Source organism: Metschnikowia bicuspidata (assembly GCF_001664035.1).
Source record: "Metschnikowia bicuspidata var. bicuspidata NRRL YB-4993 chromosome Unknown METBIscaffold_5, whole genome shotgun sequence".
Lineage (NCBI taxonomy): Eukaryota > Fungi > Ascomycota > Pichiomycetes > Serinales > Metschnikowiaceae > Metschnikowia > Metschnikowia bicuspidata.
The window spans coordinates 583,850-610,605 of NW_017387735.1; the positions used below are offsets into that span (position 1 = coordinate 583,850).

Genomic DNA, 26,756 nt, shown 5'->3' on the forward strand with positions numbered 1-26,756 from the left:
TTTTGTTCGCTGCCTTCAGCAACCACTAAGTTATATCCGGCAAAAGAGACATTTCCTCCCGCCGTGCTTGCCATTCATTTTCCCCAAGCACAGATCAGCATGGCATCCCGCATACAAAAAAGGATCATATACATAGCATTGGTGCTCTTCCTTGTTACGGGCCTATTTATAGTCGACAAGCGGCCGCATCAGAAACAGGAGCACTCAAAGCTATTTTCATCGCTCCAAGATATGATGCTGCTGGAGTTGCACGCCTATCTCCCGCACGATACCGCTGGGCAAACCCCTTCCATGCCCAATAAGCAAAAGTCTGCCAGCAGCGAAAAAGATAGCAAATCTGACGACGAAGTCGAGCTAGAAGCTTGCACCACGCTCAATCCCACTCGCGGCTTCATTGATCTCAGAGGCCTCACCAGCCACGCCCAAGAAGGTAAATTCCAGGCGTGGTTGGCCAAGGACTACGAGTCCGGCAGAAACTTCACAGTGGGTGTCTGCCTGTCGCCCGTGAAGAAATCCGTGTTGAGTACTGCAGCCTTCAAGGATTCGGTGAACGCGTCGGATGTGGGCGCTTATTACATCGATCCGGAAACTGACAAGTACGTGCTGATGGGCCAGTTTTCGGGCAAACCAGTGTTCAGAGGGAAAAAGTTGACCATGACGTATGAGAACGGCTCGTTCTGCGACTCGATTTTGGCAAGGGATGGGCTGAGGATCCGTCGAAGCACAATCCTTACATTCACCTGTGACCGCGAGATGCTCAACAAGGCCCAGGTCTCATACATTGCATCGGCCCAGGAATGCACTTACATGTTTGAAATCAGATCCCATTATGCATGCCCGACAGCGGCCAAAGCTGATAACTTGGCTGCTATCTGGATATTTCTCCTCATCCTCATGGCCGCATTATTGGTTTTCTTCTCCGGCAGTCTCATCATCAAATCCTTGAGGGTCCTACACCTGAAAGGTACGCCCATCCCTGAAAAATAAATATTAAGCTATAGAACAGACACTTTCTCAACTTATAAAAGTCTGGCATTCTCTCTTCGGGGCCCTCCCTCAAATTGTTTGACTTTCGTTTATTTCTACATGACAACTATTTGGCGGTGCCACTTACGTCGCCCCATTGGCCACAACTTCGGCAAAGCCTTCTGTTTCAGCCTTAACTTGCAATTTGGCGACGACCTTTTTCCCTGTGCATGCCAATCTGATTTGTGCACCCACTCTTCCGCCCCAGACATCTTTACCCATTGTCTTCAAGACATGAGAGGTCGTGTCTGAGGGTACATAGTCGGACCCGTCCAAGGGCATAGAATTGAATGTCTTGAGAAGCTTTGAGACCGCACTCTCGATGCTCGTCACACCACCAACCGTGACGACGCTGCTATCTTCATATGGCAATTGCTCGAAGACACTGGTGAAATTGGAGTTGTAGAGAGGACTGATGAAGTCTCCGGCATTGACCTCCAAGTCTTCGACCTGGTACTCATCTTCTATTCCCTCGTCAGCTGGATCAATGTTACCATTTTCATCGATAACATCTTTGCTGTTGTAGCTGATTGTGTTGCCGAAAGCCGCCAATATATCATCATCACCGATCGCAGGCGTGGAGAAAGAAACATACACACTCCCTGTCTGGTCGGGTCTCAATTCCGCCAAAGGAATCACAAAGTCCTCCTGATACAATGCGTTGTCAGGCTGCACAATCAAGGAAACATCCTGCAAAACTAATGTAGACAAGGTGTTGGTAATGACATATTGAATGACAAGTTTTTGAGTGTCCATGAAAAAGTGTTTGAGCGCAGTGACAACAAACTCATTCTCCTTGTCAGTAAGGTAAATCGAGTGGCTTGAGGACTTGGTCAATTTACCGTAATCGGCAAAGTCGGGAATTTGAGCCAACGCCATAGCATATTCTTGCTGCTTCAAATATTCATCGGCAGAGTCTGGCTTCGCCGATTCCGAGTTGCGAGAATTGGAGTTTCCTGACATGTCGCCATTTTCTGATTGTGTAGCACCTTCCGCTGCGTTCTCCAATTTGTTGAGTTTCTTGTTGTACTCCAAAGATTTCACCTCATCAAACGTGAGAAGAGGAACCTCACTTATGTCGAAGCTCGACGAAAAATTGTTCTCATCTTTAAGATAGTTGGTCAACTTGCTTTCCAAAGCCGCCAAGTTATATTTCGAATCGTTAACAATGAGTTTGGTCTTCTGATTGTCAATGAAGCTTAACGAAAGGGTAGCACGGTCTCTAACTTCATCATCAACGTCCTTTAAGCATCTGCTTAACAAAATCTTTACATTTCTGGAAATCTCTCCTTCACATACAGCGGCAAACTTTGCGAGCGCAATTACAGCCGAGGATCTCACGATCGAATTTTCCAAGACTAATCTGTTGTATATGTGTCTGATGTAGTAGGAAGCATTTGACATCTTGGGGCCTTCGTCTCCTAACAAGTGCAAGATGCGAACAGACAATTCAGTGAACTCACAATCCTCAATGAACTCGCACAAGTTCATCAAGATAAGCTGTTTGGCGCTCTCATCTGGCAAGTATTTAATCAAGTCGAATAATGCTTCCACGATTCTTGATTTCATTTGCAAAGAGCCATCGTCTCTCAACAAGTCAGAGAGGAAAGCCACTAACTTTTTATGCTTGGAAGGAAATTTCAATGCCAAGTTTTCGATGGCATCGATAATGACGACTTTGAAGTCCTCGGTGATTTCGTCCATCAAAGATGTCATTTTAGAGATCAATCTGTCAACACTCTCAGAGCTCGTCGACTCGACTGTACCTGCACCCAATGTCTTCAAAAGAGTTGTAATGGCCAATGTCGAGACCGATCTATTGGGGTCATTAATCAAACCTTCCAATTCCAAGTTCACAACCAAGATCTTCTCGGGATGTTTCAAAGAGACCTTGTTAATCAATCTGACAGCCGCGAATCTGGTGGCAGTGCGTGGAACTGTCAACAATTTTTGCAAGGTGAGGATAACAGCCATATATCCGTCATCCGGAACTAGCAGCAGTAAACTGATCAAAGTTTTACAGGCTTCCAACTCAACCATGTCAGACTTGTGTTTCAAGAAACTGGCCAAGATTGGGTACAAGTGCGAGCTCAAAGACCCGTCATCGGTCAACACTTTGTTTATGTACCTGATGAGCTGAATAATCGACAATGAATTCTTCAAAGACGAGCCTTCGTGCAATGAGGTAATGAGCTTCATTAACGACATTTTGTCGTGGTTTCTCAACTGATACAACAAACCCAACGCGTGGTACTGGTACATGTATGAGTTTGTTGGCAAGTTGGTTGTGGCACTGCCGTAGTACTCGTGCAACTGGAATTGATTCGCTGGAAACTGCTTATACGACTGAATAGTTTCCAATGTTTCGTTAGAAAACCGCTTCACGACGTCTTTTGCAATAGGCAACAAATTGTACGAGGAGATCAATGCCGCAGACGACACAATCGGATTTTTGTCCACAAGACAGTTTCTGAACAACCGCTCGGAGGCAGAAACAGTGGTTGGGTCCAAGACTTTTGACAATGTTCTGATCGCGTTGGGCTTGTAAATCAAGTCTCCTGATTGAATGTCCTTCATAATGGACGAAGTCACCATTAAAATATCCTGCGACGAAGCCGCAAGCTCTTTAATGGTCAAGTAGACCAACTGGCGCAAAGCTGTGTCCTTGTGCTGGAAGAGCTTCGAAATTGAGAAGAACAAAGTCGTGGACTCTTGCAGCGGAAATTGCTCGCCTTGGTAAATCAACCTCAATAACTTTGCCAAGAGTTGGCGACACTTCTTGGTGTTGACGGGCAGCGCATTGAATTGCTGCAAGCATTCTTGAAATACGGCCATTTTGTCGGGCACAATGCCCGAACCGTCAGCAGCCTTGAGATTTTGCGTGGACATGGGACGTGGAGAGTGACGCTGGGAGATTCCAACACTGATGTTTTTTTTGAGTGTACGTGTAAGAAGTCGGGCGGGCACAATGTCACGTGTCTCGAGTCACATGTTGCCATCACATGTCCTATCACGTGGGTGGGCGCACGTGCAACTAAGATAGGGGCGTGCGTGGCCCACGACTGGAACCGCCCTCGCATATCCGGATCCGCACGACGGGGCACAAGGCTGGAATGGCCAGCTTTCATCAAAAATGTAGAAAGCGTCGCATAATTACCCGATGACGAAGATAAAATGAAATTTCTTTTTGTACATCATCGTATCGGGGACGAGCAGAAAGTAATGCATGTATCAAGTATAATGTTTGGAGAAAAGCTGATAGTGTCGGTATGCCGCGGAACACTCGGTCCCTTTTCGCTGCGAATCCGCAGTCTCGATCCTGCCACATGTGGTTCGAGGAAGGCGCATTAAATACAGGATATACTGTCGACTTGGATTTTGCCCTGCCCCTGCGCCAGATCTCCTTATATCGTAAAGCCTTGCTAATTTGAATTCACGCCATGTTCCCAGACAAAGTCCGATTCAAATTTCCAGTCTAGTTTGGTGTGTCGTTCATGGGCTCGCTTCTGGGGTGACCTTTCAATTGTGTCTCACTGTCTTGACTTCAGGTCTCGTCGATTGAAGTTTCTCTGAAATACTAGTAATAACAAGCCTGCGTATATGTACGTTCCACGAACACAGTCCAGGCTGTGTCCACGCGCAGCAATATATGCGGCCGATGTCGCGACTCATAACCCCGGGTCAGATCTGCCTCTATACAATTCTCTTCACTCTTTTAAAAATCGTCACAAGTGTCTCAATAGAGATCTATTAAAGGGTATCATTGTTCATACTATTTCCAGCTTAGACATCTGATAATATGATGTGGTGCAAACTCCGCAAAAAGCTATTATTGCTTCTAATACTGCTAGCAGTGATCATATTGTTCGTCTCTCAAACTTTCAGCTACTCGAATGTTCAGAAGCTACGTTTGAATCCCATGCACCTGGAGTTCACAGAGCATGACACTAAACTAAGGACACTACTACATTTCTCAAATTATAAATTCTCGTTAGCAGATGCTTTTGAGGATGAAGTTGGCGGATGGGACGCGTTTGCTGCCAAACCCAAACCCGATCGCTGCCTCTCGTTTTTCAATTTCGTCGATGCCAAGTGGCCTGAATGGGAAGTGGAGCTATTTCGCAGTCGTCAATTTGATAAAAGCATTGTGAAGAAAGACAGTATGATTAAGTCTTTACTAAAGAAGAGCAAATCAGGTGCGGATTCACCTCCAGAAACTATAGAAAAGAACAAAGACAGAGCGAACAAGACATATGACCGCAAACTCAAAGAAACAATCTCACTAGAGCAAGACATGGCAGACACTATGACAATAATTCGGCTTTTTGGGCACTGTTTCTTCGATGGTGACTCTCTTCCTGTCGAAGGAAAACTCAAAGAGATCTACAATCGCTATTCAGCCAAGGTAGTCCCATTTTTTAACGCGGAGATACCGGAAGTGTTTGCTAATGATTCTGAGTTAGAAATTCAGGACGCTTTTGATATGGGTCTGGTCCAGGACAATAATCTACTTGATTTTTACTACAAAAATATGAAAGGGACAGGCATTGTGCTTTCTATGGCTACGCGCCATTCACGAGATGTCATTAGACTCATACATGTACTTCGAGCATTGGGGAACACACTTCCAATCGAGATATTATACAGATCAGATCTCCTGAGGGATTCGAAGAAGGCAATACTTCTTGCAGCATCTCTGCAGAAGACCACCTTTCTTGGTGACAAAATGACTGATCACAAAATATTTAAGAAAGCGCTTGATCGGGCTGGAGCTAGCGCTTCAGACGTCTCTGATCTGGATTTCCCGAAGCAAAAGGTCACCTTCATCGATATGCAGCGCACCTTGACCAAATTGACAAGGAGCGATTTTTCAGATTATGATAACAAGCTTTTGGCTTTGTTTTTTAACTCTTTTGAAAATGCGTTTTTGTTTGATGTCGACGCAGTTCCCCTTCTTCCTGTTGAACAGCTTCGGAATCTCAAAGAGTTTAGTGATACTGGAGCATACTTCTTCAGAGATAGAAATTTGATGGACAAGAACGACTGGATAGAAACAAATTTTTTCGCCAAATTGATGCCCCATGAGTCAGACAAAATTGATATGGCTATGGGAATTAAACCTGTTACCACGCACACCCTAGGAAACTCGTACATGAAGGGTTGGAGACACTGTCAAGAAGCCGGCTTAGTCATGGTTAATCGGAGACGTCATTTTCGTGCACTTCTAACGCTACTTCCCCTCTCTTTGTGGGGAGAGCCTATTGGCTCCCTGATCTGGGGAGACAAAGAAATGTATTGGTTGTCCATGTCTGTAGCAGGCGACGAAAACTATACATTCAACAAATATGGGGCTTCGAGTGTTGGCGAACTCACGGCCGAGACATCCCTAAAACATTATAACAACACAAAATCATTCGAGCTATGTAGCTCTCATCCAGGGCACGTGGCTGAAAATGGTCAACTCTTGTGGATAAACTCGGGATTTTCCTATTGCAAAAAAAATGGTTATAGCCGAGATAAATCAAAGTTTCCGTTCTCAGCTTTTCAAGATAAAGATGAAATGAAGAATCTTTACGAGAATCCATTGAGAATTCGACATGCCATACTGCCCCCAGAACTTCCCACATTACGTGACCCTAATGGCTCTCCCGATTTATCGAGAGAACTTTTACACACGTTAGCAGACAAGAAACGAAAAAAGGACGTTGATGAGATGCCTGGAGTAGATCAGATCGACACTCATGATCCACAAAAAGGCTGGATAAAGAGCCAGACTTGTGCGAACTACCAGTATTGCGCCTATAATGCTATACAAGCTCTCGATGCTCCTGGACAGTTGGATGAAAGTGGACATGTATTCCAATTTGATGCAGAATCCATCAAGAGATACGATATTTTAGGTGCCATCTGGAGTTCATCACTTATTATTAGCGATTTGCCAGAAGAGACTCCAAATGAAACTTTAATCCCAGATAGTGACAATGGGTCGGATCGAGACGTCGAATATTTATCATCACTCGTCTCTGCTGCGGACCTGTTTTCTCCGCTAGATGAAATCTTCAAATTCTGGAAATGGGAAAAAAACACGGATTCCGAGAGAGAGGACCTGAAATCCTCGGAACATTCTGAAGAATTAATAGCTACCGGTCTGCTCAAAGAGGAGAAGGGAAAGAGCGAGAAAATTGAAGGTGGTACCGTGCGTTCTGACCCGGAATCTGAAATCCATTATGACCCTTCGGAAGTCAGACATCGACCTGAAAAACTTCGCAATGCTGTCAACGACGTGCTTGCGAGGATTCAAGCAAACCAATGATCTTCAAGGGTTTGCAAGCACTTAGTTGAAAAAATATGCATCTGTTAGATACTATAAATAATATTCATATCGTCATAAAGTTTGTATAATATAATACATCTCACGTGCAGTACACTTTTGCCTTATAGGCCTCAAGTGTGTGTAGGTTCAAAAGATCATTAGTCTTTCTGAATCCGGCCTCGAAGTTTTTCAAAACTTCAATCAGCTCCCTCTCGGATTGCAACTCGACGCGCAAGAAGTAGAAATTAAACGATGAAACGAAGCTATTGTTGACCAAAAACTTGTTGAAAGCAATATTCAACAAGTCTTTAGACTTCGTAATGATCAAGAAATTCACCATGTTATTCAAGGTTCCGGCTGAAATCCTTTCTAGTTCAAGTACTTTGCAAAACTTGATAATGGCTTCAAATTTAGTAGTTAGTTTTTTCTGGTGCATTCCTTTGAGTGACAATGCTGCTTTGGTTAAATCACTAACCAATATATTGAAAAAAATCTCCTTGTTGCCAACCAAGTGCAAATTCTCAAGATAAAGTCTTTTCATCCCGAGCAAATCTTCTTCGTTGAGTAGCGCTAGAGCAAAGCTCTCGCGATTATCGTCATGAGCGCAAGCGTACACTTCATGGGAGCCATTTAAGGATGACAAGAGATTCGAAAATTGTACAGACTGCTTCAAGTCGGTCGAGCGGTCGGCTAGCTTGCCGAACTTTTTGACGACCATTTCGTACGACCCGATGGAAATATAGTAGCCGAGAAGACATGCTAACAATTCATTAGACTTCAACAACAACTTTTGTCCTGCAGCTCCGGCGAAATGGAGATTGAAAATGTGATTAATCTGTTCCTCTTTATCAGATTTCATGTACGCAATTAGAATTTCTTTCAAAAATCTCACATCCGTGCTAACACGAACATCAAGTCCCTTGTTGAGCAGGTCAAAATTCTGAGAAACAATGGCGTATATTTCCAGGTTTCTCCCGACTTGATTGAGTTTTTCAAACAAAGTTGCTTTCCATGAATTGCAAGGGTTGATATTCGCAAGACGCTCAAACTCCTTGATAAACAAGGTTAGAAAATAATGATTTTTTGTAATCTTAGCGAATTCAGCCATACAATTTAAGAGACTCGATGCAAGAATTGGCTCATATTGGGGCGCAGAAAGAAACTTGAAAATTTCGATGTTCACCTTCTCATTATTCAAGGATATCAATGAAGCTAAATGCTGAATTATCTGTGCATCGCTTCTGACTTGCAGCAATCTTTTGATAAAATCGCTTGTTTTAAAAATTTTGCCAGGCTCCAAGACATCCAAGACAAAGCTGCGATTTATGATCACTCTCCAAGTTTCGTCATTAAAATTGAAACCTTCCTTAAAAGATTTGACAAATAATGATAAGCCTTCCTTATAGCTTATGCTGAAAAGAGGAGTCAAATCCATTTCATAAAGAGCTGGGTCTAGGAGCCTCATATTCATATCTGCCACCTCAATACCTAATTTCGAGCATGCCTGACAAATAGATTCGGTCAAATATTGAGTTTCCGAATATATGTTGAAAGCTTTTGTGAAAGAATTTTTCAATGATGCATTAAACTCACGCAATTCTCCTGGAAGATCTAAGTAATGGTTCTCAGTATCCTCGAACTCATTAATCATGTGAGCCTGGTATGTGAGAATTTTTGCTCGTTCAACAACAGTCAATTCACAGTTCAAAAGTTTGTTTTGCAAAAATAACATAAGTGTCGTCAATCCATAAAAATTATCATCTTGGAGACTGCAGCTCTCGAATGCATTCGAAATGAACGTCAGATTCATAATGCGGTCGAAAGTCTTAGGAGAATCAAGGAGAATATATGAAACAAGCTCGCTCAAAAAATCGTTCAAGTGAACAGAATCATTGGTGAAGTGTGTGGCTTGGTTCTCAAGAATAGCCCACATAACCTCATAATGCTGACTGCCTCCATTGCCTGCCTCTGTGGAAAGCATGTAGCAAAGTTTTCTCAAGACACTCCAATCCTCAATTGAGATTCTTTTGACCAAAATCTCCTTGATTAAGCGAGAAACCTTTTGAGAATCCGCCAAGTCGATGCTAATTGAAAGGAGCATCTCCATGGAATTCGACTGGGTCACGTCAGAAGTGAGAAAGTCCTTTCTAATGGCAATGTAATTGTACAAGTCCCAAATTTTGTGATAAATTTCCTGCTGAATTTGACTCATATCATTGCTGTCCTTCTTCTGTACCTTCATTTGTTCCATCATGACATATTCTGCAATGTACCTGGAAATCATGTCGTGAAAAACAGTAACGTTGAGGTCTGGAAGATATGGAACTTGTCGCATGTTCAGAAGTAAAGTGTGAGCTTTATCAAGATGCTGAACAGAGTTAAGTTTCATGACAGCTAGCAAATAATCTGAGATCAAGTCAGAAATAGCAACTGTGTTAGTCTCGAGATTCTTGTAGAGTTCATCCTTGTAGCTGAGAATTATGTCATCCAAAAATTTCGTTGCAATCGGCAAATTTTCACAGGCGACTAATCCTTGTAACATTGCAGAGTAAATGCTATACTCAGCCATGGAAAGCTGTACCAGAGTCTCACATTGGTGTTTGAAAGTATCAAACACATCACTCATGAATTTATATGAGGCCTTCTTATCAAGTCCCAAACTTGGAAATTTGCGAAGGTATTCCACCAGGGCAATCAAGCCAATGTAGAACAGTGCATCACTCAGGGTATGATCTTTGAGTTGAAGGAAAAAGGTAGCAAGTCGTTCATTGAACAAACCGGGAAAATGTTTCAAACAGTAAAGGACATTAGGAAGTATATCGCTCTTACAAATTTCAAGGTCATGAAGCAAGGATGCATATAGGTCGACTCCCACTTTACAAAACTCCAGAACCTTGCTGATTTGTTGATGATAAGTGTGGCGCGGAAGCTTGCTTCTCGTTACCAAAGTAAGAATTTTCCGGCTACCGTCAAAAATGGACCTGAGGACAATTTGGTAGGTTTCTCTATTTGGGTGACAGGTGGGTGTGGACTGGCAAGCTATGAGCACGTCTTGATAAACGGTTAAAAGACAGGTCAATCGCGATTCTGTGGCAGAAAGAGTATCTTCACTATCCAATGCTCTCATCACAATCGACTTCAAAATAATGTTGTACTCGTCAATGGATGGAAGAAGAATACCATTGCGCTTCAAAGATTGATAAAGCGGGTATATGATATTCAAATCGTCTGGTGAAGAATAGTTCTCATACGCTTGCATGATTTGAGCAATTTGCGTTCTTGCAAAGCCCTCTTCAAAAGGCTCAGAATATTCACCAGACTCGTGGGCATCCGGGCTATTTTTCAATGCTGACACTGCCTGATCCGGCTCTTGTTTAAACAAAGGTTCGATAATTTCGAAGCTTTCTTCGGTCTTACCAGTCTTGTCTTTGGCCTGGAATGCAGAAGTGGAGAAAGATCTGATGTGACAAAGCTGCTTCACAGAGCATTTCAGCTTGACAAGAGATGCGGTCGAAAGAAGATTTCGCGTGACTGTTTTGAGCCAAGTTATATCATTGTGTATATCCTGCTTTGCTTTTGAAATAAAGAATTCAGGAACAAATTCTTGGGGCGTTGAGTCTCGGACAATTATGATGATTTTTTGTGGGCTAAAATGAGTGTTGTCATGCTCTTCCTTCCGAAGCTCGTGATTGAAGAGGGTGAAGTAGATGCCGTAATGCCCATTTTTAAAAGTGAGAAAGCTCTGGTTCGTGGGGTGAGGCTCCTCCAGGGCCCATCTTCTTGCCTCTCCATTAGCACTCAGAACCAATGCATGGTTGTTCAAGTAAGGTAAAGAACTTTGGAAAAATTTGAGCCGCTCCCGGCGAGAGCACTTGACAAAGCCAAAGTTGGCCATGGTGGTGACCGGGCATTTAGATAAATAGCGTTCCATGTATGAGTAAATACTTAATGCAAATGGCTAAAATAATATGCACAGACTCGAGCTGATATAAAGTGATAAATAAATAAGAAGGAAAAAAATCTGAACAACACGGGCCGGGCCGGGAAATCTCAGTCACTGGTAAATTATTTTGAGCTCTCAGAGGCGAATAGAAGATGCGAAAAACGGTTGGTGCGAGCCATGATGCCACATGCAGGAAGCGAATCACATTCGGCGGACCTCGGACATTGCGCCGGTTTATTCCTGGTCGCGGGCAAACTCGGGATGTCGGTTGAATAAGACTGGAGATGCGTATAATATAGGATCGTGGATAACGATAATATAAGATCGTAGATAGTCTATTGATTGAATGAATAATCATAAGTTGCTGTCACAGGGAATAGGAAACAGATTTTATATAAACGCCTGCAAGTGTTTTGTGTTAAACTATATTGTCTATTCAGCTTTTTGCGGGGAAACTTGGGTCGGACAATGCAGGTATGTGATTCCTGTCTAGCGTGCCTCAGTAATCGAAAGTGTTTCAGATCAAATGCTCGTGCGGTGCGCCCCATTCTAACCTCTGTAATTATGAAGAACATCGAAGTCAAAACTTCAATTATGAACGAAACCAAAATTTCCATTGCAGTGGCTGGCAAAAGTCGGATTTCTTTCCCGTCTTTTGAACTCCGTGACTAGCTGTTCACCTTTACCACTGACAATGAAAAACAGAGAACCTCCATCCTAGTCAAATATTCGATCGGCAATCTCATGAAACCTAATTTTTCGAATGTTTCATGGACATTGCGAGTGACAGTTTTCCCTGTGACTTTTTTAAACCCTGTCCCACTTCTACTGCTCCAACATGGAAAGCTCGATTATCTTCCGCAAGACCTCATCCTCTGAATCATTTTGTAACGATTCCAATTGTCTGTCCATATGTAGGGAATTGCTCAGTCCCTCAGATTGAGATGTTTCAAGCCCATGAACACTACGATAACTTTCCGACTCCGACAATCGTAAGGCAGCTCTCAATTCTAGATCTTCATCCAGTGTAAACGAGTTCATTTTAGATGCTTCTTCCAGTAAAGCTAGCGCTGCGGCAAGATCACTGTCATCCTTATCATTTAACACATCCTGCCCGTTTTGGCCGCAGCTAATACTCAAGGCCAATGCAACTCGAAGCTCATCTTGTTCGTCGTCGAATTTAACGCCGTTATACTTATCGAGAAGGATATCTTCTTGGAGCTTTTGATTAACCTGTTCGTTGTAGTCAGCCATTTCGGATTTGATGTGCTGATTCACTGTTCTTCGAGATTTCAAATCAACAGCCTGTGGCGCAAAAGGCTTCTTCTTTACTATAAGGTCCTCACCATATCGGAAATACTGGATAGCGTCATCACTGACAACAACGCCAGAGAAGCCATTGGGTGAAAATTGAATTTTCAGAATGGGCATTGTTCCTTGTCTCGTGAACTTTCTAGAAATTTTTGTCCCTTCCCTCAAGTATTTGCCAGAATGGGCATCATAGAAATGGATCCAATCTGCCAATGCTCCAATAGCAATGACGGTGCTGTTCAATGCGACCTTCGTATAGGATTCGATTCCTTGTGGGGCACGATCATCACGAAAAGGCAAAATTCGAGTTTTGAACGGAATCGTGCCATCGAGGTCTCGTATGTTGACAACGCCAACGCTTCCATCTGAAAAGGTGAGGGCAAAGAGAAGGCCATCGCCTCCGGCAATATCTTGATTTCTTGGAAAACCGGCATCTTGCATGGTCCCTTCGATGATCGAGAGTCCCTCTGGTGCACTTTCTTCCAGAATTTTGCAATGCTTTTTATTATAGTGAAACACTTTAAACAGAGTCTTGTCAGCAACAACAACATTGTGGTCGTGGAAATCAACTTCAAACGCAATTGGTAATGAATTGAAGCGCCAACCGTGTTGGAATGAGGTGACAACCGTTGCCTGCACGAGATCGATGACATGCAAAAAGTCTTGAGAAATAACGACTACCGTCTTGAAGTCTGTTCGTAAGTCTAATGTTGTACCGTGTAAGTTCAAATTGGCAACAAGCTTCCCTGATATACTCCAGAAACTCAAAGCTCCATCTTGAGTTAGTGACACAACATCAGGTTTTTCCCTGTTCTTATCCAGGAACTTGTTGAGTTTCACTGCGGCAAATGGAAACTCGGATTGTGCTATTTTTTTAACCGAAGATTGGTTCGAGCCCGACGCAGTTGCGGTGATCAAGTTTTTCAAAAAAAGTCCTCCGTTCGTATTGGCAACACAGGAATAATTCCACGTGACGTCGAAGGCTACGATCTCGCCAAACAAGCTACTCTCCGGTATGAAGACTTGATTTTTACCCAGAGTCAATGAACACAGAGATATGGTACCGGAAAACTGGGAAAATGTCAAGAGCCTGTCATTAACAAAGTCTGTCTCAACCTGAGTGATCCGCCCAAACAGATTATTCACAAGTTGATACAGACGCGAAAAAGCCTTTGCCTTAGCCCATCGGCGAATGGCAGCCATCCTTCCAAAGTACTCCTGAATCCAGATATTTGATCGAGTGGTTGATGCAAAAATTTTGCCTGTGCCTAGACGGTTATCAAACGCCCGGATCCATGTCCCATTGTCCAGAATCACGTCATTCCATTTACGACACACCAATCTTAAATCCTTAAGGTCCACTGGGGAAACATGGGCGAATATAAGAATGAAAATCTCCAACGGCAATGCATTGATGCTGGTGTCCCCTCTTTGTGTGGATTGCTTCTCGTTTTCCGTAGTATTTCCAAGCGAATCCTGGTGCATTTAAAACTCGAGATTAGAAGATGTTCAGAAAAATTAAATACGTGTCGTGAATACCAATATCTGCGGGTCTGTTTCTGGGACTAGAGTTCTGCTCGTGTGGTATCAGGAACAAGCCAAAAGAACGGTCTTAAATGTGATGGCAAAACATGGATTGATTGCCTTATGCTGAAGTCACGTGGCAAGACTCTACGTTGCCTGTCGAAGTGAGTCAAAATGCGACATGGGGAAAATCTTGGCTCGGGATCTCACTGACTATGACGCAAAATGCCAGTATAGCACAAATGACCAACAACGAAGAATATCAAAACTCCTCACAGAACGGAGTGTCAAAAATTATGCAAACAGCTTTAAAAGCAAAAACCCTCTTATTATACGTCCAAGCGATGATAATATGGGTGGTGATTAATCAACCTGCCATTCGCCCGGAGCTAGCCCGGAATTTTACTCCTACGTGCACTACTAAAATTGTCGATTTCGCAGCTAAGATTTTTTCAGTCGTTCGTTCACTTCACTCTACTTCACGACGTGAGCGCTACATCCAAAATGGCTGACTCAAACCCGGAAGAAGTGCAGGATGTCAAGCTTAGAATAAGACTTCCTGCCAGTATTGGTGCCCAAATCGATTTTGTTGAAACGACGCATACCTTGCAAGAAACCATTTCTGATGTAAAGGAAGCATTGGCAGCCTCTCCACAGTTGAACAGTGTCACAAATTATTCGCTTGTTCTCGACAATGTTAGAATAACTGAAGATTTTGATGACTTTGATCAATTGTCCGAGGTTTTGGGTGGCAAGACCGGTGAGGTCAATCTCAATTTGGTTGAAAAGCCCTACAACTTGAAAGACGTCTACGACCATCTCATTAAGTTCAGAGAAAATATTGGTATGAACTTTTATGACCATGCGTCTCGTACCTTTAGTGTCGCCTCTGGATTTTCCAAGTTTAACTCCATTGGTTTGAAGGATATTCAAGTTGGGTCTGAGCAAAAGGCTAATTCCTCTGCTGGTGAGGACTCTGATGACACCAAAACACCAGAGAATGCGCTTTCAATCGATGAGGAAGATTTGCAGTCTATAAAGACCATTGTCGATAGTGTTATTGAGGAAAACCTGCAATCTCTTTCCAGCCATGTGGCCGGCGACTCCGTCTTGAGCAAGTGGAATATTCCCATCAAGTCTCTCACTTTAAGTCAGTGGAACCCAGTCCCACAGCAGCAAAAGTTGAAGGGGGACTTGTTGTACTTGACATTGACAACGTTGGAAAGTGAGACCTTTTCAATCACTTGTCATGCGTCCGGATTTTTTGTGAGCAAGTTGTCCAACGCAAATTTCGATCCTTCCTTGAAGGTGAATGAGAAGGGGTCTTTCCACAAGGACTACCTCTTGTACAACTTGATCGACAAGTTGTCTGCTAAATTCACACCTACGCTCTCTCAGAACAAGGAAGCATTGGGCTTGGCCTCGCAGTTTTCAGAAACCTACTTGATCCCCTCGCAGATCCCATCCAAGTTCTCTTGGGCTGTCAACGAACTGCAGATTAAACTGCAAAGCATTCCTGACTATTCCAGATCTCAGGTCGCTATCTTCTCCAATGGTGTTGATGGTGCAGAATTTGTGAAGGACTGGAATGATGAGTTCCAGGGGATTAAGGAGTTCCCACGTGAAACGTTTAATGAGCGTCTTCTCAGAGACAAGTTGCTCAACAAATATATCCAGGATTTCAACCAAGCTGCAGTCTCCACAGCGATTGAAATTGTCAACGGCAACTTGGTCCCACTTAACCCAAACGAAAGCCGGGACAAGCACATCTTTTTGAGAAATAACATTTTCTATAGTTTTGGTGTGGATGCCACGGGTGCTCATGAAAAGAGCGGTGGAGATGAGGCTGCCCGTTATTGTTTCGGAAAAGACATTTCTTCGGTCAAGCTTTTGAACAGAATTGATTCAACTGGTGTCTGTAACTTGCTTTCCTGTGTTGTGGACTACCTTGGCGAGCGTGTTGTGTGTCAAGCTCCAGTTCCTGGTGTCTTTAATGATCAAGTTGATGAGGAGGGACAGTCTCTTGACAAAGTCGCCTGTGGATACTCCATCGATGAAAACAAGATCAATGTCAACCCCAAGTTCGAAGAAGTCTTGAAGCCAGTGGCCGAAGCTTTTCACTTGAAAAAACATAAAGTTGAATTAGCTACTGGTGCAAGTACCGGTGATCAAGAGTTGGTCGTGTCCAAGGACACTAAAGGTCTCATCGGCACTGACGGCAGAAAATACTTGATCGATTTGTACAGAACCACCCCGATCGATATAGATTTCATTGACTCTCACTATGATGAGTCTTCTGAGAATTCATATCCCCACAAGGAAGCTTCTTTGAGGCATGAGGCAGTTGAGGAATGGTACAAGAGAAAGGCCGCTGTTATTTTCAAACTTGAGACTGAGCGCTTGGAGAAAGAGGGCAAGCTTGAAGGTGATTCCAAGCCTCAGATTGCTATTTCCTACGATCAAATCACGTTCAACCCGGATGCCTTTACTGGAGTCAATGAGTCGGATGAAGACAAACAAACGGTGAGAGAGTTATCTGAATTCGTCAAAAAACACCTCATTCCAGAATTCCTCAAGGATGTCTCTGAAAATGCTGTACCATATGATGGTGTTCAGTTGTCTGACTACTTGCACAGAAGCGGTATTAACATGAGATACCTAGGTGAGGTTGCACAGCAAGCCTTGAAGAAAGCTGAGGACTTTCAAACCAGTCTTGAGGAAACCATCAAGGTAAACGAGGCTGTCTTGGAAAGCGCGCGTGAAGAAGAAGCTAAAACAGCTGATGAGTCTGCTGAAACCAATGCCAAAGAGGCAGAGAATGATTCTAAGGACTCAAGTGTCTCAGAAGATAAGAAAGAGAGAGACACGACAGCCGCCAAAATGGTTCCCGTCGCCGCTAATATGAGAGCATTATACAATGTTTGCGTGCAAGAGATGATCGCTAGGGCATCAAAACACTTCTTGCGTAGAGTGGGTAGTACTATACCTGCTCTCTTGATGCCATATTTTGTCTCGCACTTTCATAACTGTTTGTTGGGTGGTGAGATCACGACTTCTCCCGCTGTGAACATTGATGAACTGTTCAAATCTTTCTTTTCTCAAGAGGAATTAGCGTTTGTCAGTTTAGATAACGCAAAAATTTCAAAGTCAATTGCAAAAGAAGTATTTGTGCGGTTTAGATACTCTCTCGATGATGAGTGGCTCAAGTGTGTCAAACCATTGCAACTCCTCAGAGAGATTGCTTTGAAGTTCGGAATTCAGTGGAAAGCACAGCAATACGCCTTTACAAAGGAAGCTTTGGATGCTAACAAACCAGTTGTATCTGAAAAAGAGACATTGGTGACACCAAAGGGTAAAAAGCACAAACAGAAGCAAACAACTCCAATTGCTGCTCCAGCACCTCGCACTACTACCTTCATTCCAGAAGACGTTGTTTCTTTCGTCCCTCTTGTGAAGGATTCTTCTTACAGATGTTCATTTGTTGACGAAGTCTTCGAGACCGCAAGAATGCAGATCCAGGAAGGTGAAAAGCAAATCGGCTTGGATCTCTTAGCCGAGTTGGTCGCGTTCTATCAACAAATATACGGAAATGTTCACCAAGAAACAACGGGTTTCTACTCGACTTTGGCTCAGATTTACTCAGAGTGTGGCTTACATTCCGAGGCCTCGATTATCGCAAGAAAATCCACAATCTTGCACGAGAGATTGACCGGATTGGACAGTTATGAGACTATCAACTCTTATGTCAAAGCTTCATTCTTTGATTCATTGAACAAAGACCACGTAAGTGCTTTCATGATGAACTTGAAAGCGTATCAAGATTGGAGTGTTGTCTATGGTCCTGAGCATCCCAATACCGTTAACACTTTCTCTAGTTTTGCAACGATCTTGCAACAAATGAAGCTTACCTCCGAAGCCAAAAAGTTCTTCAATATGGCTTTGGATCTTTCCATTAAATTGAATGGTGAGCTTTCTGATATTACTGCAATTCTCAGACACCGTTTGGCTGTCATGCTTGTGCAGACGAACGAGTACAAACCTGCTTTGGAACACTTTGAAAAGGCAGCATACGCCTTTAACAGGATTGTTGGTCCAGATGATGTCCTCTCTAAGGAGTGCTCTAGCTTCGCAACGAACCTCGCCAAATACTTGGTCTTTTCGGAGCAACAATTGGCGGAGAAAAAGAAGATCTTGGCCCAACAAGTGAACAAGAAGTCGAAGGGTTCTGTCAGAGCTACTAAGCCCCAGCCAGTGAAATCCAAGAAGGAAAAAAAGAGTGACCTGAGCACCCCAGACCCGGAAATTGCCAGCAAGTCCGTGGATGAGATTTTGCAATTCATTGAAGGGAAGCTGAAGGGCAAAAAGTCCAAGAAGAAGAATTAGATGCTAATTGAGCAGCGAAGGTGTATCTTGTATTTATCTTTTTGTATGCCTTCTACAAACGTTTGAGAATTGAAAATATCGAATTATTTTGGTGAACGTCTATGACTTCAATGCTTTATTTAGAAATAGTTCATGTGTGCTTGTCATCGTTCAACGAATACTCGACAAAAACTTTCCCGACGGTCTTGTCCTTCTCCCGGATTCCTGCAACCAAATCGTGCTCCAAGTCATTGATGGCGGCTAACGCTATGTCCTTGTCTGTGGTTAACTTGAGAATCAAGTTCGTTCTTGCGCCAGCCGTCAACACCGAAAAGTCCGTCAACTGAAATCCGGTTTTCATTGCTTGTGAAACGTTCTTCACTTCGGTATCGACAATCAGCCTGATCTGGGTGTAATCCTCGGATTTGGGGTCGGAGCCCCTGTCTATTAGTTCATACCAAGCGACCTTCAAGCTTCCAGACCCCGCCTTCATGATCAATGCTGAAACAACAAGACCCCCGACTGCGTCCAACCAAGACCAACCCAATAGAACGCCGCTAGTCACAGTAATGAAAGCAACACCAGCGGTCAAAGAGTCAACTCTATGGTGCCATGCGTTGGCAACAAGAATCTTTGAGTTCGTTTGATGCGCCACGCTCATGGTTTTCCGGTAGAGAATTTCCTTTACACCGATAGACGCGAGAGCGATCCATGCAGCATTGATATTGGGTGCAACCCTCTCAGACAGACCAACGGACGCGTGGGAGTGAGAGTGGTCTGCGGGTATATCGGGGCCCAAAGAGTGAGAGTGTGAATGCACTTGCAACACCAGCAACTGCTCATATATGTGGGAGGGCAAGAAAATCTCAAAGATCTGTAGCAATGAAGACCACCCTACTGTGAAGCCGGCAAACAAGAGCACTCCGGCCACAGCAAACGTGCCTAGTGATTCGAGCTTTCCATATCCCAATGGGTATTTGGTATAGGAGCCTTCCTTCAGAGCAACGTTCACGGTTGCCAACGTCAAAAAGTCAGCAACCATATCAGATACAGAGTGGATTGCATCTGCTATCAAGGCTTGCGAATGGAAGTAGACTCCACCCACGGCTTTCGACCCGGCCATGACAACGTTCACCACGAGCCCGATCCACGTGATTCTTACTGCCGGGTTCGTGAGAAATCCCTTACCCAAAAGCTCGTTATGATGGTTGGAGTGGGTATGGGTGTGGAATAGCGATTTGTGGTCATGGCTGTGGAGATTGCCTGTGTCATCGTGGCGATCTTCATGAGTATGTGAATGTCCCTGCGTGCTTTGGGTGGGGGCTTGTTTGCCAACTCCCGACACGCCAGCACTTTGTTTTGGCAGCTTGGAGCCAGAGGCCATATTTGCTATTTTTCCTGTTGAAAAATTTCTGTGTCCCAGGAACAAGCTTAGAAGCAGACAGACTGAGGTGTGCTTTAGTGAGGTGTTTGCTGCGCCTGTCACTAAGCTGCGTTTGCCGGTGTTCGCGTGCAGCAGGGCCAGAAAAAACAGAATAGGACGCCGACTCGGAGCTAGCCAAAGTCGCAGATTGAACGACTTAAAGGAACGGCCGGTTAACATGCAAGGCGGAGTATAGGACATTCTGTAGCTGGTTGGTCGAGCCGCAGTTTTCCTGTATTGGCGAGTAGGAAATTTGTAGTATGTGGAAACCTAACAAGTGACAGTTCTTGCGATGGCCCAGTCTGCGTCGCGTGTGGTGTAATATACGATTCTCTGGTGCTCGTTCGTAATAAATGTCAGCAAGTTGCGGGCACTTGGGGATCTAAGTGTAGATGGGCAAAAAAGAAACCTAAACAAGCTGAGAACTGGGAATTGAAAAATTGGGACTCATGCGGCATGTCTGGTCACGGCACTGACCTGAGTATACCCGAGCCAACCACCGCGATTGGACGTACAGGCACTTTTCCAAGGCAGACAGTAATTTGTAAGCACCTCACAAAAGATAGGGGGTTTTGGCTCGGGCGGAACACTTTCGGGTTCCTTGAACGTCATGGAAGATCAAGGATTGAATGATGTCCGTCTTTCCTGTTTTTTGAGTTAATTGGAACAACTGTTCTTCGTAGCTTTATTATATTACCCCAGCAATTTCCCCGAGCGCTCCGCTCACCCGAATCACTTTGAAAATTGAAAAATCAAGAACCAGAAAAAAAGTAAAACGCCTTTCTGGACAATTTGACAATCTGACCATTATTTCCGGTCCCCAAAGTTCTCGAAAATGTTGTTCATTGTCGTTTTCTGTTTTATAAATGCCTATAAGTGAACCATCCTCACTCCTTTCCGAAGAGTTTTGCCACAGCTTCCACCTTTGAATCCTCCGGGTCCCCGCCAATATCTCCGGGAGTCTCCAGATTATTGCTTGTTATAGGGACACTCGAAGTAGCCTGTGGAACAGATTCACGCTTATATTTTTCACTTGAGGGCTCTTCCCATTGCATGCCCCATGACGGATCACCCATGGCCAAGCGAATTTTCGTTAGCGCAATTTGCTTGTCTTGCGCTTGTCTCAAGCGTACCCGAAGATCGTCAGTAGGTCTAATCACATGCATAAAATTGCAGTGGTCACCTCGAGTACAAGAGTTAGTGTCGTGGGCCCTGCAATTGGCCTCCTGGAAACTGGACACTGGTGAGAGCTCACAGTATACTGGCCGCCCAGCATACCATTCCTGGTTTAGCAGCATGACTGCATCGTTGGCCGCCTGGGCTGTGGTGAAGCGTACGTAAACATTCCCACTCAAGTGGAAATTCTCATTCTCACACACAACTATCCTCTCAACTTCTCCCACGGTCGCTAGTTTCTTGAAGACGTCACTGTAGAAATGATCAAAAGCCTCTATCATCTGTTTATCGTTCATTGTCTCATTCTCATTGGTTGAAACCTTCGGGTTCTGATATATATTGGCTAAGAGAACTGTCTTGGACTCCGATGGCCTGATGTGTTTCCTCGAGCATTTCTCCCCATGTCTACAAGCGCCGATTTTTTGGTAAAAGGAGCATACCGATCTGTCCATAGTCAGCTGAGTCAAAGTCAAAAGTGACACGATACTTCTCTCGTGTCTAAATCTAGGTACTAAGTAGAAAAACGATAAAGTATGCACATGTTTGGCGTTTGGTATATAAAGCTTGTGCAGGTACGATGTGAAGATATCAGAGGAGATAACAACACAAAGGTCAGTCTACCTATCGGATTTTACAAATTTTCAATATATTCATGCTAAATAATTCGATTTCCTACATCCTCAGCATCCTCTCTAGCCATCAACTCGAGTTGGATTTCCTGATGATGGATATTGGAAAGCGCATCTCTCCAAGCCGTTCACCCTAGAATGCTTGTCTACTTTGGAAAATAGATTCATAACAAAGATGACGGTGCCACACGCAGCCTTTAGCTGCAGATGTGGGAAGAACAGAGAGACGTAGGTCATCCAAAAACTCAGAAACAAAACACCTGATCTTCTGGCAGCGATTTCATGGTTGTCTTTTCCCAACCCAACTCGCTGGACGCCTCAATCAAACTCTTCTTCATCTCTGGAGGGCCACAGATGAAAAGCCTATTTTCGTGAGAAGGCTTGGGCATGTACTTCTCGATCATTTCCTTGGTTATGTATCCGGTCTCTCCCTCCCAAGCAGCCGACGGCTCCGTGACAGCATAGTGCACGCTAAAATCAGGGTATTTTTTGGCGATTTCGTCGAGCTCGTTCTGCAACAAAATGTCGTTTTCAGTTTCATTACCAAAAAGTAACGTGAGCTTCGTCTTATCCTCCGGCGTAGTGATGACTTTAGTGATCACTTGCAAAATAGGAGTAATACCCGATCCACCAGCCACGAGACCAATGTGGTCGGCCATGTTTGTGGTGTAGTTCAACCTGCCCACAGGCCCTCTGAACTTCACAGTCTGGCCCTCCTTCAACATGGCAAATCTTTTGGAGACTTTACCGTTAGGATACGACTTCACCAAGATATCAAAGAAGCCGGTATCAAATCTGTTGGAGATCGGGGAGTAGTACCTGATCTCGTCCTTGCCATCGATGCTGAAACAACAAGCAACATGGTGGCCTGCGGGAATGTCCAACACCTCGTCCTCGTGGAACAACTTGAATCTATAAATAGCGGAGTTCTTCGAAATGACAGTTTTATCAATAAGTTCCAAGTCATTCCATTTCACAGGGTCAATCGACTTTCTACGTCTCCAAGCTTCCCAGAAGTTGATCGTGCAGATAATGGCCGTGAAGGTCATTGTGTATGGGAGGTAGTGGTAGTCAATGATGCAGGTGCCAAAGATGATGAGAGCCACCGGAATATAAATCCCGTGGAGTGGCTGCTTTAGCAAGTCTCTGTTATCATTTGACTCTGACATTTGAGGTTGGTGTGATGATCCGAGGTCTTTACTTTGACGAGAGAACCTGCGAGTCCAAATTTGTAAGTGGAGGGTGTGGTTCCGCGTGGTTCCACGTGAAAAAAAAAAAAAACACCAGTGCCTTTTTTGAGACCACAGGACAAGGGCGGACCGGGGGCTTTCATTGATGCTGCGCGGCTCATTAGATCAGAAAATTTATTCAAAATATGGATATCAACATGCTCGACACGAGCGTAGCACAACCTCGGGGCTCTATCCGAGACTTGGTTGTCCTGTAATGGGTATATAAGAGAGAATGGCGGCTTAGTACTCCTCCTCCTCCTCTGGAAAAGAGTCGGTTCCAACCTCCTCGTAGTCTCTTTCCAAAGCAGCTAAGTCTTCTCTGGCCTCCGTAAACTCACCTTCCTCCATGCCTTCGCCCACATACCAGTGAACGAAGGCTCTCTTGGAGTACATCAAGTCAAACTTCTTGTCGATTCTCTTCCAGGCCTCGGCAATGGCAGTGGTGTTGGACAACATACAGACAGCCCTCTTGGCAGAGGCCAATTCAGAACCCTCGATGGCAGTTGGGGGCTGGTAGCAAATACCAATCTTGAAGCCGGTTGGACACCAGTCCACCAACTGGACCGTCTTCTTGGCCTTGATCTGCGCGACAGAGTTTTGAACGTCTCTGGTGACCACGTCTCCACGGTACAACAAGCAGGTGGCCATGTACTTGCCGACTCTTGGGTCACACTTGACCAACTGGTTGCCAGGTTCGAAACAGGACGCAGTGATTTCAGAAACCGAGTTGGCCTCGTGGCTAGCTCTGGTCTTGGAGAACACCGGAGCGTACGACACCAACGGGAAATGGATTCTAGGGTAAGGAACCAAGTTCGTCTGGAACTCGTTCAAGTCAACATTCAACGAGCCGTCGAATCTCAAGGACGCCGTCACAGAGGACACCACCTGAGCAATCAAGCTGTTCAACGAGCCAAAGCTTGGCCTCGACACGTCCAAGTTCCGGCGGCACATATCGTAGATGGCCTCGTTGTCGACCATGAAAGTACAGTCAGCATGCTCCAAAGTGGTGTGGGTCGTCAATACGGTGTTGTATGGCTCAACAACGGACGTCGAAAGCTGGGGCGCTGGGTAAACAGCAAATTCCAACTTGGACTTCTTGCCGTAGTCGATGGACAATTGTTCCAAAAGCAACGAGCCCAATCCAGAGCCCGTACCACCGCCCAACGAATGGGTGAAGAGGAAACCCTGTAAGCCGTCACACTGGTCCGACATTCTTCTTACTCTGTCCAAGATATCATCCAAAAGCTCTCTTCCCACAGTGTAGTGACCTCTAGCGTAGTTGTTGGCAGCGTCCTCCTTGCCAGCAATCAACTGCTCGGGGTGAAACAAGTCTTTGTACGCGCCGGTACGCACCTCGTCGATCACGTTGGGCTCCAAATCCACATACAACGCTCTTGGAACATACTTACCGGAACCAGTCTCGGAGAAAAAGGTAGAGAAGCCCTCTTCGCCTCCCTTTGGTCTGTCAAGGCCCTCTTGCAAGTAGCCATCTTTTCTGATGCCGTGTTCTTGGGAGTACAATTCCCAGCACGCGTTTCCGATCTGGCAACCGGCCTGACCCACTATAAGCTGTTAGTAACCATTCGATATCTTAATTCCTGCCCATTCTATGACACGCAATTTCCCGGGCATACAGACTCATGGTTTTGGTTCCTTTGCCGCCGGGATCCGTGTGGCCCAGAAGGAGAAAATCGTGCATATCCACTTGTTACATTCAATCCTGCTTCCCGAGAGACGTTCACCAGTCAGGAGATTGAAAGACAAAGGGATGAAAGTGCATGACCGGAGATGCAAAGATCTTCGTTTGTGCCAACAGTCTCGCATCATCGTAAAGACTTTTTTGGGCTCTTATGCTTACCATGTGGTAGGTGGGTAGGGGCGTTGACTCAGATCACACGGTACCACAGACACGGTATAAGCAGAAAATTTATGTGTGCAATCATGAGCACGAGTATCCCAGGAACTCAAATTTCGAAGTTACATACCATTAATGCTGATGACTTCCCTCATGACTGTCGATTAAATGATGTGGGATGGTGCTATACAAGGCTCGGGGAAGATGTTTGGAACTATTTACGTATCGATATTCGCACCGCGCAGAGTTGAGCCCCTGGGTGTACGGATGTACACGATTTCCCGAAATGGGTGAAAAATAAATATACGTTGTTGCAAGGACGAAGAATTCATGCTGCTGAGTTTCAGGATCACTAGAGTGGGATCTGCGAGGACACAAGCCTTCAAGAACGAAGTCAGACCGCGTGGGCGACTCGTGTTTTAATCGGGTATTGTGTGTATTTTGCAACGTGCAATCGATGCGCGACGCTACGTTTCAGAAATTGCTTGAGACTCTTCAGTCGTATCTCGTATCAATTGCAGGTTGGCTTATATATAGGTGAGACAGAGGTAAGAGCCCCGAGTCGCAACGAAGGATGCAAAGGGCGACCGTAACGAAGGAGGTTAGAATTAGTTTTTGATTTCGTAGGTTCTCTGGAATTTGTCATCGATGTTGACCAAGTAGTAAGCACCTGGTGCGATGTCCTCCACGGAACCCTGAGGCTTGAAGTTCTTCTGCAAATGGGCCTTTTCTCTCAAGGCAATGTGCTCAACATACTCCTCTGGAGTCTTCTTCTGTCTACCCTCGCCCAACTTGTAGTCCAAGTTCAACACCTTCGTTATGGCCGAAATGTCACCGACGACCCTGACTGACAACAAAGTGGAGGCAAGACCTGAGCCGTAGGAGAAGATGGAGATTCTCTTGTTCTGTAACTCCTCGTTACCAGCGAAGTACAAAACAGAGGCCAAGGAGGCCCAACAAGACGCGGTGTACATGTTTCCGGTGTTGGTGGGGACCTTCAAAGCGGACGCGAGCCTCTTGTTTGACTCCTCCTTAGCAAGGCCGAGGAACACCTTTTCGATGTTTCTGTCGGTCAAGGACTGCTCGTAGGAGACGGCACTCACTTGGTCGAATGTGTCCTGGTCCAACTTGCCTCTGAAGGCCTCTGGGTTGGACAAGAAGTCGTTGTACAACAATCTGGCAAAGGACTTGGTCACCAACTTACACGTAGGGACGTGGAAGGCCGAGTAGTCGAAGTAGTCCAAGAAGCCCACGGTCTTGTTGGTGTCCTTGGTGACTTTCTTGGAATAGTTCTTGTACGCGCGATCCACCGACTTTGTGTAGCAGGTCAAAGAGAAGTGGCCATCGACAACGGGGTATTCCGAGGTGAAGTCGGGCTTGTAGAAGTCGTAGGCGTGCTCCATGTGCGAGCCTCTGGCCGAGTCAAACACGACGGGGGCGTCTGGCCCAATGAGCAAGGCAACCGCACCGACTCCACCCGTGGGCCTGGCAGCACCTTGCGAGTAAATGGCAATGTCGCCGGCGACGACAATGGCGTCTCTGCCGTCCCACGAGGAGGACTCCACCCAGTTGACCGCGTTGATCACAGCAGAGGTACCGCCGTAGCAGGCGTTGACGGTGTCCACACCCTCGATGTCGTCGTTGTCCTGGAAGAGCTGCATCAAAACGGACTTGACGGACTTGGACTTGTCCAACAAGGTCTCCGTGCCAACCTCCAATCTGCCGATCGAGCTGGGGTCAATGTTGTAGTTCTTCAACAACCTGCTGGTCACGGTCAACGAGAGCGAGTAGATATCTTCTCTGTCCGAAACAAACGCCATGTTCGTTTGGCCCAATCCAATCGTGTACTTGCCGGCGGGAATCCCATCGAATGTCTCCAAGTCAGACTGGTTCACGTAGTTGGTGGGGATGTAGACCTCGATGGCCTTGATACCAACGTTTTGAGGAGCCATGTTTGCGATG

At 45.0% G+C, this 26,756-nt stretch overlaps 11 protein-coding genes across 11 annotated transcripts; 3 read left to right on the forward strand and 8 right to left on the reverse strand.

The window, feature by feature from the left end:
* Positions 1-99: 99 nt before the first annotated feature.
* Positions 100-987, forward strand: METBIDRAFT_44679 (uncharacterized protein; the record flags this gene model as incomplete). Its single annotated transcript, XM_018857825.1, has 2 exons — positions 100-245; positions 318-987. The coding sequence occupies 2 exons, from the start codon at positions 100-102 to the stop codon at positions 985-987; spliced, it is 816 nt and encodes a 271-aa protein (XP_018710477.1).
* A 123-nt stretch (positions 988-1,110) lies between these two features.
* On the reverse strand, positions 1,111-3,915 carry SEC21 (coatomer subunit gamma; the record flags this gene model as incomplete). Its single annotated transcript, XM_018859029.1, has 1 exon — positions 1,111-3,915. The coding sequence occupies one exon, from the start codon at positions 3,913-3,915 to the stop codon at positions 1,111-1,113; it is 2,805 nt and encodes a 934-aa protein (XP_018710478.1).
* Positions 3,916-4,726: 811 nt separating this feature from the next.
* On the forward strand, positions 4,727-7,456 carry MNN15 (putative alpha-1,3-mannosyltransferase). Its single transcript, XM_018856176.1, has one exon. It carries the CDS (start codon positions 4,829-4,831, stop codon positions 7,337-7,339), a length of 2,511 nt encoding a protein of 836 aa, XP_018710479.1. The 5' UTR covers positions 4,727-4,828; the 3' UTR covers positions 7,340-7,456.
* RPM2 (ribonuclease P) lies at positions 7,440-11,234 on the reverse strand (the record flags this gene model as incomplete). Its single annotated transcript, XM_018857864.1, has 2 exons — positions 7,440-10,687; positions 10,757-11,234. 2 exons carry the CDS (start codon positions 11,232-11,234, stop codon positions 7,440-7,442), a joined length of 3,726 nt encoding a protein of 1,241 aa, XP_018710480.1.
* A 388-nt stretch (positions 11,235-11,622) lies between these two features.
* Positions 11,623-14,232, reverse strand: METBIDRAFT_32968 (SCF ubiquitin ligase complex subunit). The gene has a single exon (XM_018856177.1). The coding sequence runs from the start codon at positions 14,076-14,078 to the stop codon at positions 12,108-12,110; it is 1,971 nt and encodes a 656-aa protein (XP_018710481.1). The 5' UTR covers positions 14,079-14,232; the 3' UTR covers positions 11,623-12,107.
* A 230-nt stretch (positions 14,233-14,462) lies between these two features.
* METBIDRAFT_72794 (translation initiation factor 3 subunit) lies at positions 14,463-18,500 on the forward strand (the record flags this gene model as incomplete). Its single annotated transcript, XM_018858408.1, has 2 exons — positions 14,463-17,469; positions 17,545-18,500. Exons 1-2 carry the CDS (start codon positions 14,622-14,624, stop codon positions 18,498-18,500), a joined length of 3,804 nt encoding a protein of 1,267 aa, XP_018710482.1. The 5' UTR covers positions 14,463-14,621.
* A 130-nt stretch (positions 18,501-18,630) lies between these two features.
* On the reverse strand, positions 18,631-19,863 carry METBIDRAFT_79280 (uncharacterized protein; the record flags this gene model as incomplete). Its single annotated transcript, XM_018859030.1, has 1 exon — positions 18,631-19,863. One exon carries the CDS (start codon positions 19,861-19,863, stop codon positions 18,631-18,633), a length of 1,233 nt encoding a protein of 410 aa, XP_018710483.1.
* Positions 19,864-20,789: 926 nt separating this feature from the next.
* METBIDRAFT_45091 (uncharacterized protein) lies at positions 20,790-21,530 on the reverse strand (the record flags this gene model as incomplete). Its single annotated transcript, XM_018857875.1, has 1 exon — positions 20,790-21,530. The coding sequence occupies one exon, from the start codon at positions 21,528-21,530 to the stop codon at positions 20,790-20,792; it is 741 nt and encodes a 246-aa protein (XP_018710484.1).
* Positions 21,531-21,696: 166 nt separating this feature from the next.
* Positions 21,697-22,872, reverse strand: METBIDRAFT_32972 (cytochrome-b5 reductase). The gene has a single exon (XM_018856178.1). It carries the CDS (start codon positions 22,754-22,756, stop codon positions 21,953-21,955), a length of 804 nt encoding a protein of 267 aa, XP_018710485.1. The 5' UTR covers positions 22,757-22,872; the 3' UTR covers positions 21,697-21,952.
* A 148-nt stretch (positions 22,873-23,020) lies between these two features.
* Positions 23,021-24,949, reverse strand: TUB1 (alpha-tubulin; the record flags this gene model as incomplete). Its single annotated transcript, XM_018859291.1, has 2 exons — positions 23,021-24,501; positions 24,925-24,949. 2 exons carry the CDS (start codon positions 24,947-24,949, stop codon positions 23,180-23,182), a joined length of 1,347 nt encoding a protein of 448 aa, XP_018710486.1. The 3' UTR covers positions 23,021-23,179.
* A 453-nt stretch (positions 24,950-25,402) lies between these two features.
* Positions 25,403-26,746, reverse strand: ERG13 (hydroxymethylglutaryl-CoA synthase; the record flags this gene model as incomplete). Its single annotated transcript, XM_018859031.1, has 1 exon — positions 25,403-26,746. One exon carries the CDS (start codon positions 26,744-26,746, stop codon positions 25,403-25,405), a length of 1,344 nt encoding a protein of 447 aa, XP_018710487.1.
* Between the last annotated feature and the right edge of the window lie 10 nt (positions 26,747-26,756).